The sequence below is a fragment of the Protomyctophum parallelum genome (genome assembly GCF_964188405.1).
Source record: "Protomyctophum parallelum genome assembly, chromosome: 12".
In the NCBI taxonomy this organism is placed as follows: domain Eukaryota; kingdom Metazoa; phylum Chordata; class Actinopteri; order Myctophiformes; family Myctophidae; genus Protomyctophum; species Protomyctophum parallelum.
In genome coordinates, this window is record NC_139712.1 from 45,524,576 (window position 1) to 45,537,075 (window position 12,500).

General features: G+C 41.6%; 1 protein-coding gene across 1 annotated transcript in view; it reads left to right on the forward strand.

Annotated features, from left to right (window-relative positions):
* The window catches only part of LOC310868280 (disco-interacting protein 2 homolog C-like), a 104,176-nt gene that overhangs the window by 61,889 nt on the left and 29,787 nt on the right, over window positions 1-12,500 (forward strand). The window contains exons 18-20 of the mRNA XM_083778634.1: window positions 2,424-2,563; window positions 6,262-6,398; window positions 8,504-8,712. Coding sequence (XP_083634760.1) covers window positions 2,424-2,563; window positions 6,262-6,398; window positions 8,504-8,712 — 486 coding nt within the window. The remainder of the gene's footprint in view (window positions 1-2,423; window positions 2,564-6,261; window positions 6,399-8,503; window positions 8,713-12,500) is intronic.

Genomic DNA, 12,500 nt, shown 5'->3' on the forward strand with positions numbered 1-12,500 from the left:
AAAGCATAAAATAAAAGCAAGGCAACAACATTAAAAAACAAGCAGTAATGCAATACAGTGAGGACATGAATAACAAAAAAATATAAGATCACTTAAAGGCAATGTTGTAGAAGTGGGTCTTGAGCTGAGCTTTAAAAATGTCTACAGAGGCTGCCTGACGAAGGTACAGAGGGAGCTTGTTCCATGCCGATGGCCCGTAGAAGCAAAAAGCTGCTTCCCCGTATTTTTTAGTTGCCATTTTTTTAGGCAAAGCGAGCAGGCCAGCAGTGGAAGACCTTAGCGGGCGGTTTGGGACATATTTAGGCAAGCAGTCATGTAGGTAGGAAGGTGCGAGACCATTGAGGGCTTTATAGACAAGTAAAAGAATTTTAAAATCAATCCTAAAAACAACCAGAAGCCAGTGCAGTGATGCCAAAACTGGAGTAATATGTTCTCTCATCTTAGTTCTAGTTAAAACTCTGGCTGCTGCATTTTGGACAAGTTGTAATCTGTCAGTTGTTTTCTTAGGCAGTCCTGAAAAAAGTGCATTGCAGTAATCAAGCCGAGAGAAAACAAAGGCATGGATTAGCGTTTTTGCATCGTCCAAGGACACATAGGCTCTGATTCGTGCAATATTTCTAAGGTGAAAAAAGGCAATCTTGGTAACATGATTAATGTGTGAATTAAAATTCAATTCGGAATCAATAATAACCCCCAGGTTCTTTACTGTACTGTTACTGTCTACAGTCAGGTTGCCAAGTCTGCTTAATATTGATTCTTTCTGCTCACTAGAGCCGATTATGAGAATTTCTGTCTTGTCCTCATTTAGCTTGAGAAAGTTCTCACTCATCCAACATTTGATGCTAGACAGACAGGTAAGCAGCGGGTCTAAAGCACAGGGATCATCTGGAGCCACAGATAGATATAATTGGGTATCATCAGCATAGAAATGAAAATTGACTCCGTGATTGGCAATGAGTTCGCCCAGTGGCAGTATGTACAAGGAGAAAAGCAGAGGGCCAAGAATCGAGCCCTGTGGAATACCAGAACTGATGTCGTGTTTGTCTGAGTCAAACTCGGCTAGATTGACAAAGTAACTTCTGTTTGATAGGTAGGAGGAAAACCAGGACAGGGCCGTACCAGACAGGCCTATCCAGTGCTCCAGACGCTGTATTAAAATTGAGTGATCAATCGTGTCAAATGCAGCCGTTAAATCTAGAAGTAAGAGAACGGATACATGTTTCTTGTCAGCAGACACCCTCAGATCATTCATTACTTTTACAAGTGCTGTTTCTGTGCTGTGGCCTTTCCTAAAGCCAGATTGGAATTTGTTGTGCACATTATTGTTCTGTAGAAACACATCCAATTGATGAAAGATACATTTTTCTAAAACCTTGCCCAGAAAGGGTAGATTTGAAATGGGTCGATAGTTACCCAAAACAGAGGGATCAAGATTGTGTTTCTTGAGAAGGGGCTTAACTACAGCAGTCTTCAGTGAGTCTGGGAAGACGCCTGATTGTAGAGAGCTGTTTACAATTTTTAGGATATCTCCAATCACACTGTCTAAGACTTCTTTGAGAAAGTTGGTGGGAATTGTATCTAATGAACAGGAGGATGATGTCATCTGTGATATAGTTTTGCGGAGTTCGTCTTCCTCAATTTCGCAGAACGATGATAGGCTCCCCCTGGAGAGATCTACCGATTTATAAGAGGTCTGCATTGCTATAGTATAAAACGATGACATTTTTCAGTTCCACTTGTTTATATTGCTTATCAACGTTACGATCATGTTATGATCCTGTTGGATCTTCTTCAGGAATTGAAGATGTTTTAAAATAAAAAACATTTTTATTTTGCCTCAATCTTCTTTTCCAGGTGGGTCTCTGTTGGTACTAAAAGTTACTTCGCTTTTTTTTTTCTACTAGATTTTAAAACAATTACAAAAAATGTAAACCATGAAAAGTTGAATCATACGAATGTCAGGCTTTCTGACATGAAAAAAGAAGAAAAAAAGACAATAAATAAATTAATAAAACTACATATTGTGAACTGTAAAAACAATTAAAACAAATCTCGATATTTGAGTGAATCGTTTTTTTTTCCCTCATCCGTACAATTTCTTTGTCCTCAACATGAAAAAGGCAGAGAACCACAAGCCTTACGGTTACGCCTTCGCCACGACTGATTTTAGTCATTTGGATTCCATGGAAGCACCGAAAACAGCCGATCTGCAAGCATGTAGATAGGCTATTTTCGGTCATTAAAAAAATACGAAAAAAAAAAAGATTTGAAGTGGTCAAATTAGTTTAAATATGTTTAGAAGCATTTTCCATAAAACCCTAATGGTCTGGGATATGTCATAAAAGCAAAGGCCAGCAGCCGGCCTCTCCGGGGCAGATTTGGTTCCATGATGTGTGCTGACCAGTGTTCTCTCCCTCATGCAGGCCAGTGGAGGACAGCAGCCAGCCTCCGGGCAGAGGGGTCCTGTCCATGCAGGGTCTGAGCCACGGGGTGGTCCGCGTCGACACCGAGGAGCGCCTCTCTGTGCTCACCGTGCAGGACGTGGGCACGGTGGCACCCGGAGGTATGCGTTGATTTGGACCGGGCGGGCATGCATCGGTCACATATCGGTATATCGTCCGATATTTGCCGTTATCGGACAACATCTGTATAATTAGTATATACAATAATTCACCTACTCCCGGGTTTTGTGGGGAAATGGAAGGCGGGGGGCTTTTCAGAGTAAAATCTGCCTCATCTGCTTGGCACTCCAGCGCCTTTATTCTGAATAAGTCCCTGGCAGGCTCTCCCTCACAGTAAAGTGCTTGGAATGCTTAACCCATTCAATCCGGGAAAGCATCTGTGCCATTCATTTTAACCACTTTCCTTGACATGAAAAAGTATAAAGCACCACTGTACATCTTTAGCTCAGTTCTTAATGGGGTATAAAAAAGAACAAATACAAAGAGAATGGATTTTATTAATGTAAATGCAGTCCAATAATCAGTTGAGCTTCAGCCTACATTATGCAGAAAGATTTACAACATGACATGGATATACAGAGGATGTGATATACAGGTATATTACCTGTGTAAACGCTGTGCTATTTATGGTGATCGAGTGCCTTTAGTGGAAGCCTATTTTTTATGTTGGAGGATAAAAAGGGGCTAGCTTATGGTTTAAAATAGAGTCCACCTGAGTTCTGGGTCAGAATTATTGCACATTCACACACCCACATCTATCTAACACTACACCCATCATTAATTTCATTAGTGGCAGCTGTGTTGCTTACTCTTTTTGGGGTAGTTCACCCCCCCCAAAAAACGACTTATTTTCTATCAATTACACACACCATGAAAGCCTTGAATTCACGGAGATTGTTTAGTTTTTCGTCTTATCCCTAGGCCAATAATGTGATGTGTTAGGCAGTGGCCATCAATACAAATCTGTCCTGACAGACGTTTGTCAATAGGACTCATGGAAACACAGATTAACCCATTAAGGCCTTCTATATCAGTAGTAGGGGTGGGACGAGTTGGGTACCTCATGACACGATATCTGTGGCGATATTAGGCCCTCGATAATGATAATATCACAATATTCAATATGTAAGGGATAATGTATGGCTATTATAATAATGTATGGTATTGTGCACGTAATGTATTGCGGTATTGTGCACGTATATAAAATCCTATATAGCAAAACATAACATTTGTAACATAGAGAGAACGTTCATTTCCAACATGGAGTTATGGTTCATAAAAGAAAGGAAACATAGTCTGAGGTTAAAACTGTGTCGGCTTGCCCCCTGGTGGCTAAGCCATGTAGTACACGTGCCGTGTACAGCAAGTTGTGAGTGAATGTCTTCAAATATCTTGGCCTGTATATGAAAACCAATCTGTCCCTGCACTCTCTTCCCTCTGTCTTCCATGAATGTGTTTGAACAGCAAAATGGCCGCCATGCGAATAGTCAATTCACTTCACATGAGCTTCATTGGCATGAGAAAACAAACGTGCCAAAAGATTATTAAAACAGTTGAAACTAGAAAAAGTGCCCTTCCGGGCACAGGTCTCCACCAGGTTATCCACAGATCCGTGCAGTTAGAGGTGAAAACACTTTTTGGCCAGTTATAGCGCCACCTTGAGGCTGAGTTGAAATTGTTCATGTGGCATTTCGTCCTCGGCCTAGTGGGAATGTGGGTGCACAATTTCACGGAAATCACGCGATGTGTACGCGATTTGCAGCATTTTGTTTGAAACTGAGTACTCCTGTGAACTTTGGAAGCCAATCTTAACCAATCAGGATGGAGTCTGATAAATCTGAAAGACCCGTTTCGTTGAATGGCTCTAGAGAGACTGTGTACCAATTTGCGTGATGTTTGGACAAAATCTGTAGGTGTACTGTGCAAAAACTTGTTTTGCACAAAGCGGCCTCCTGGTGGCGCTATAACAGGCCGTTCTGGAAAGTTTGGGGCAGAGGTTCATGGTTGGCATCCAGGGAGTGTGTGTGCAAAATATGGCATCGAAAAACGTGTTTTGCACAAAGCGGCCTCCTGGTGGCGCTATAACAGGCCGTTCTGGAAAGTTTGGGGCAGAGGTTCATGGTTGGCATCCAGGGAGTGTGTGTGCAAAATATGGCATCGACCGGGTTAACGGTGGCCGAGATTAGCTGTTCACGGACACACGGACACACACACAAACGGACGGACGGACACGCGGACGGACGGAGTGCAAAACATACTCTCCCCACATGCCTTCGGCCTGGTGGAGACAAATATGGAAAGTGTACAGTTGGAGGGGGTACAGAACAGAGCTATGTCACAGGAGCCGTTATATATAATATGCATGTTACACTGTACTGTATATACTTATTTGTGAAACAAATTGCACCAACCTTTTCGCAGCATTTTATTTTTTCTCAAACGATTGAAATTGAAAGAAATGCAGCAGTTTACATGTGCAGTATATATGTCTAGAGGTCTACTCGGGAGTCGGTACCTATAGTAGTCCTTGGGGTGGTCCATTGCCTAACCTTCTTTTAACCCATTCTGAATTTTGGTGTCAGCATCATGTTATGCTTTAGCTATTGAAAAATAGCAGATCTACAAGCTCGTAGCGCGCCACCGAGTGGCGCGCTACGAGCTTGTAGGTCTGCTATTTTTTTTAAATCGAAGAACGACTGACATTTCTAGAATCTGATCTCAGGTCAGAATGGGTTCATCAGACCAGTGTGTGTCCAGTGGAAACCTCGTATGAATCTGATCTCAGGTCAGAATGGGTTAAAGATACAATAATAAACTGTAGGAGTTTAACAGAGAAAATAATAAGTGGATATTCATTTTCGTTGAAGGAGCTTATGTTAAATTGAGTCACGTCGACAAATTCATAATACAATATGTATAATAAATAAACAAACAGAACAAAGCTAGTCCAAAAGGCCTGTATACGAATGAATGATGTCATAGGGATACAGTCCCAAATGTGGGTGCTGTTGTTAAAGGGATAGTTCAGATTTTTTTAACTTAAGTTGTATGAAATACTTGCCATTAATATAGTGGTTGCAACTGTATTAATTGATTGCCAGAGTCCTGTGGTGGGAGTTCTGCTCTGGTTTTAGTGAATATTAAGTAGTTCCGGTCATTTTGTGGGGGGCACTGGGGCCACGCAGTAAAAGTAAATTTATCCACAAAACGAACGTAATTTGTATTGTTGACCTTTTTTTTTTATATTAGCATGACTTTCGTTGAACTTTGACCCCTCTATCACATGGAACAATGTTTTGGGCGTAGTGATATGGACACAAAAAACATAGTTCTGTGTAATAGAGGGGTAAAAAAAGAACGAAAGTTGCACTAATATTTTAGAAATAGGTCAACAATACAAATGACGTTAGTTTTGTGGATTCATTTATTTTTACTGCGTGGCCCCCAGCACCCCCCACAAAATGACCGGAACTACTTGATATTTCACCAAAACTAGAGCAGAACTCCCACCACGGGACTCGGGCAATCAATTAATACAGTTGCAACCACTATATTAATGGCAAGTATTTCATACAACTTAAGTTAAAAAAAATCTGAACTAACCCTTTAAACCTCTCTCCCTCTCCCCCTCTCTCTCTCTCTCTCTCTCTCCCCCCCCCCCTTCTCTCTCTCTCTCTCTCTCTCCCCCCCCCCCCCTCTCTCTCTCTCTCTCTCTCTCTCTCTCTCTCTCCCCCCCCCCCCCTCTCTCTCTCCCTCTCCCTCTCCCTCTCCCTCTCCCTCTCCCTCTCCCTCTCTCTAGGTCTGATGTGTGTGGTGAAACCGGAGGGCGTTCCCTCGCTGTGTCGGACGGACGAGATCGGCGAGCTGTGTGTCTGCTCCATCGCCACCGGCACGTCCTACTACGGCCTCGCCGGCATGACCAAGAACACGTTTGAGGTTAGGACTCTATTAGCTCTAAGATTTAACGCTGTGCGTTCAGCATTATAGGTTGAACGCAAACCCTGTCAGTCTGCAATGCATTATATTAGGATGTCCCCAGTTTAAATATGATTATTTTGGGGGGTCCCCGGTTCAAATATGATTATTTTGGGGGGTCCCCAGTTCAAATATGATTATTTTATGGGGTCTCCAGTTCAAATATGATTATTTTGGGGGGTCCCCGGTTCAAATATGATTATTGTGTGGTGTCCCCAGTTCAAATATGATTATTGTGTGGTGTCCCCAGTTCAAATATGATTATTTTATGGGGTCTCCAGTTCAAATATGATTATTTTGGGGGGTCCCCAGTTTAAATATGATTATTTTATGGAGTCTCCAGTTCAAATATGATTATTTTGGGGGGTCCCCAGTTCAAATATGATTATTTTATGGGGTCTCCAGTTCAAATATGATTATTTTGGGGGGTCCCCGGTTCAAATATGATTATTGTGTGGTGTCCCCAGTTCAAATATGATTATTTTATGGGGTCTCCAGTTCAAATATGATTATTTTGGGGGGTCCCCAGTTTAAATATGATTATTTTATGGAGTCTCCAGTTCAAATATGATTATTTTGGGGGGTCCCCAGTTCAAATATGATTATTTTGGGGGGTCCCCAGTTCAAATATGATTATTTTGGGGGGTCCCCAGTTCAAATATGATTATTTTGGGATGTTCCCAGTTCAAATATGATTATTTTGGGATGTTCCCAGTTCAAATATGATTATTTTGGGGGGTCCCCAGTTCAAATATGATTATTTTGGGATGTTCCCAGTTCAAATATGATTATTTTGGGGGGGTCCCCAGTTCAAATATGATTATTTTATGGGGTCTCCAGTTCAAATATGATTATTTTGGGGGGTCCCCAGTTCAAATATGATTATTGTGTGGTGTCCCCAGTTCAAATATGATTATTTTATGGGGTCTCCAGTTCAAATATGATTATTTTGGGGGGTCCCCAGTTTAAATATGATTATTTTATGGAGTCTCCAGTTCAAATATGATTATTTTGGGGGGTCCCCAGTTCAAATATGATTATTTTGGGGGGTCCCCAGTTCAAATATGATTATTTTATGGGGTCTCCAGTTCAAATATGATTATTTTGGGGGGTCCCCGGTTCAAATATGATTATTGTGTGGTGTCCCCAGTTCAAATATGATTATTTTATGGGGTCTCCAGTTCAAATATGATTATTTTGGGGGGTCCCCAGTTTAAATATGATTATTTTATGGAGTCTCCAGTTCAAATATGATTATTTTGGGGGGTCCCCAGTTCAAATATGATTATTTTGGGGGGTCCCCAGTTCAAATATGATTATTTTGGGGGGTCCCCAGTTCAAATATGATTATTTTGGGATGTTCCCAGTTCAAATATGATTATTTTGGGATGTTCCCAGTTCAAATATGATTATTTTGGGGGGTCCCCAGTTCAAATATGATTATTTTGGGATGTTCCCAGTTCAAATATGATTATTTTGGGGGGTCCCCAGTTCAAATATGATTATTTTGGGGGGTCCCCAGTTCAAATATGATTATTTTGGGGGGTCCCCAGTTCAAATATGATTATTTTGGGGGGTCCCCAGTTCAAATATGATTATTTTGGGATGTTCCCAGTTCAAATATGATTATTTGAGAGTATCAGGGCCCATGGGGGAGAGGTTCCGGCGGCCACACAAGAGAGTGTTTAAACTGGGTTGCTTACTGGCTGCGCCTTACACAGTACAGACTTACTGGCTGCGCGTTACACAGTACAGACTTACTGGCTGCGCGTTACACAGTACAGACGCATATTTGCTCCGGTGTTGTTGACTGTGAACCGTCTTAGCGCTGCAGACTCTGCAGTCACCTGGTAAAGTTGAGTTTTGAAAACAACCAGCGTTGAGGCTGGGCTGTCAATCTCGCATCAGGGCCCGTGGGACATAATATCATTCCCTCCGCCACTGTTTGAGAGCCACAACAACAACAACTGTGTAATAATCACACTAATGTGTACCAGGTGTCAGTGAGTATTAATCATACTGTGCACCAGGTGTCAGTGAGTAACAATCATGCTAATGTGTACCAGGTGTATCCGGTGAGCTCGGGCGGGGCTCTGGTCAGCGAGTATGCCTTCGTGCGGACGGGCCTGCTGGGCTTCGTGGGCCCCGGCGGCCTGGTCTTCATCTCGGGCAAGATGGACGGACTCATCATGGTGAGCGGGCGGAGGCACAATGCCGACGACATCGTGGCCACGGCGCTGGCGGTGGAGCCCATGAAGTTCGTCTACCGGGGGAGGTGAGTGCACCGCTCGCTGAGCCATGTGTAACAGTAGCTAGTTAGCACTGAGGACGCAGCTGTGTCACCTTATAGCTTTTAAATAAATAACGGTAGTGGGTCCGACTGGGTCGCACACACCAAGACTTAAGTTTAAAATATTTATTTCATTTTTGAACAGGGACAAACGTTTCGTCTCTCCAGCCTTCATCAGTCACATGAAGAGTACCTTATAGCTTTTAACCGCTAACCATTATTTTAAACTTGTATCTGTTGAAAAACAGCAGATCTACAAGCTCATAGCACAGGGAGGTCCCTGGAACAACACATTTTCAGATGGGGGTCCACGGCCAATGAAATAGTTTGCGCACCAGTGATATAGAAATATAGGTTTTACAGAAAACTGTCGTGATTTAGAAGACATTTTATCGAATCGGGTCTCGGGTCTAAATGGGTTTAACAATTACACTGGGTAACCTGGCTATGTTTATTTTATTTATCTTCTTTTTATCTTTTATCTTTATCTTCTTTGATATGAGGGGGTCTCGGAGCACAATTACACACGAGAAAACAATCCAAACAACACAAAACAAAACATGTCAACAAGAACATAAAGGCAATCTCAAACCACCACTGTGTCAGTTTTCTATAGTATCCTCAGAAATTCTTCATAAAATTAGACATATAATTAAATATACAACGCAAATATACAAACATGACGCCAATATAGAAACATCTTAAAAATAAAATAGTATGGTATAGTATATATTATATTTAATTGAGAGCTAATGGAATGGCTTCACACTGATTTCCTACATAATACTAATCTCCGTGGCAAATTCACGAAAGGATTATTTGGGCTTTTGAGGCCATTAAACCGGCACAAATAAGACAAATAAATAAAGACCCCATGCAAAGGATGAATTGCAACCCTGACTGTTCTGCCGAGCAAATGACATTGTGGTGCTCTGCATGCTGGGGCTATTAGCGCATAAGCATTAAGCAATCGTTAGGCACCTTTCTAAAAGGTTGCAAAAAACACCAGCGCTAATAGTAACACATAGTGACAATGATTAGAGTCTTCAGGGAGTTGTAACTGCCATCATGCCCATGTTTTCCGGTGATAATGGCAGGCGAAGGCTTCGTCATTCCAGGCGTGCTCATGAGACAATGGTCTGACCATCTTGTAGCCTACGGAGGTGTCAAACCCACTTTATTCATGTATTACTTTCGGTCACACCACACAAAACACATGCTATATGCATAGTTTCTGTAAGCCTGAATTAAAGTCTGATTACTGAGGCTTTTTCCCCCTCTCACAAACAACATGTTTTGAAGCCTATAAATATTGCTCAACTGTATAATCAATCAGTATAAATAATGAATACTTTGTGTCAGTCAAAAGAGTTCTGTCCGTCCTTCTTTGTCTGTACACTTTTCTACAAGCGACCTGTGGAACTGATTTCCACGCACGCACGGCTTTCCTTTTTTCTGACTCTGAGCAATGTGCCTGCAGGCTCTGGCTGTTATACAATAACGTGTTGTGTGTTGGTGAAAGTCTATTCTTCAGGCTGGGAAGCACATTTGAGCGAGAACACAACAGGCTAGAAGCTAGCTAGCCTAGTTAGCTAGCTGTCTGTGTGTTGTGTGTTCTTTTTTTCCCTCCACCCCTCTTTTCTTTAAATCATAACTCAAAATACCATGTAAACTACGAAATTCGGGCTTTCATTTGGTATATAGATCGGTTGTGTAGGCCCTCTCTACGAAACGGTATCAAGTGAAAAGGAAATGTCGGGAAATCGGTTTATAGTGTAAAAGATTGGATATACGTCGTTCAAATACGGCCGTTAGCACTGTTAATTCAACATCCGGTGAGGGGAGGATACGGATCGTGTATGTATTGTGTATGGAAATCAGCGCATACAGTGGGTGGGCTTTAGACCGGATGTAAGCCTTGCACACTAAATAGAAACCAGGCATGTCACATTCTAACTTCATTTCAGTTTACCAAACTATAATTATAGTGACGTGTGAGCGCACGTTATTGTTTAACAGCCAGAGCCAGGCACATTGCTCAGAGTCAGACGAAATACATATATATATTGTTATTTTTATATAGAGGGGGAAAGGGGGAAAGCGGTCGATTGGGCCGAAATAGCCAGACTGAGTAGGAGTGAATTTTTTTCAGACATCCTAGTGTTAAGGACCCCAAATATTTTATATATTTTCCCTGGAACCCCCATCTCAAAATATATTGTTCCAGAGATCCCGGCCCAGAAGCAAAGATTTAGTTAAAAATGTTGCTTTGAAAAATGTATATATTCAAAGATTTGCACACATTTTCCTGATTTTTCGAAAATGACAGATCCACAAGGTCACAGCACGGCACAAGGTGACGCGCTATGAGCTTTTGGATGCTCTGTTCTGTTAGAATTGTTCCCTGTGTTTATTTTGAAGTGAAGTTTTATTACTGTAGATTCCCGCTACAGTAATAAAATGTCCCGCATTTGGCTGCTCTTTGAAGAGGCACTGCATGGTCACTTAAATCAACTGGGACAATGCACCTTTATTAGACTCCAGTATCTCTGTGAATCATTCTTATTAAAGCCACTTTTAATGTTGGCAATCAACATTTTGATTCCCCCCCGGAAAAAAGTGCTATTTCATGGCTTGCTGCTGTTCTGTTTGGATAAGGCTATCAATGCTGCCAGTGACTCAGTGGACTTGAATCCTGTATTCTATCCTAGTTCTTCTTGAAATTGTAATCCATCTGAGCTGTGCCGTAGTGAAAGATTAGCTTTCATGTTTGGATTCACAGACAAAACTTCAACTTGCGCCCCAGGCCGGACTAGCAGTCCGGTCCCCTAGGCTGGTAATCAGGCAGCGTGTCGCGGGTTCAAATCCCGATGACCTTTACTGCGTGTCTTCCAGTGTAGTTTTCGTCGTCTAAAACTAAGACGAAACATGTTCGTCGACTGCCTTTTTTCACAGACGAAAACGAAATGGAAAGTAAATGAAAACTAAGCTACGATGACTAAAACTAAGACTACATATACTGACAATTTCGTCAACAAATAAAAACTAGACTAAAATGTTGGGAAGGGACTAGTGGACAAGAGATCCAGTAGGCTATAAGTCAATTTTACACTTAGTTGCATGTTGAAAATAGCAGATCTACAAGCCCACAACGCGTCGCGCTGTGACACGTTGTGTGCTTGTAGATCTGCTATTTTCAGCAAGTGAAAAGTCATTACGACGGCATCAAAGACCTGCCAAAATAATTTTTTGTTATATTTTAGTTAATATAGCGTCACAGTCATTTTAACCACTTTAACCATATTGTATACATTGGCTATTAAAAAAATAGCAGATGTACAAGCTCATAACGTGTTATAACTTTGTCGAGCTTGTAGATCTGCTATTTTTGACAAAAACTATTTGAATATTTTTTTTAAGTGAACATTTTTACCTCAAATCTTTGCTTCTGCGCGTCCCTGGAACAAAACATTTTGAGATGGGGCCCAAATACATCATCATTTTGCAGGTTCTTGACATGAAAACGTTTTGAGAACCACAGATACAGCAACATTTCGTTTTTCACAAAACTGTTTAGAAGACATTTTTTGGAATCGGCCTTAATGAGTTTAAACAACGCCACAAGCTGCATATACACCATTTTTTTACATAGGGGGTTTGAACACTCTGCAACTTAATCACTGCAGGCTGCCTCGGCTGTTCCTTTCTCTGCACCTTGTAGGAGAGAATTATAACACCAGCCTCCCTCCAGCCAAATGCTGCCATGCACGTTG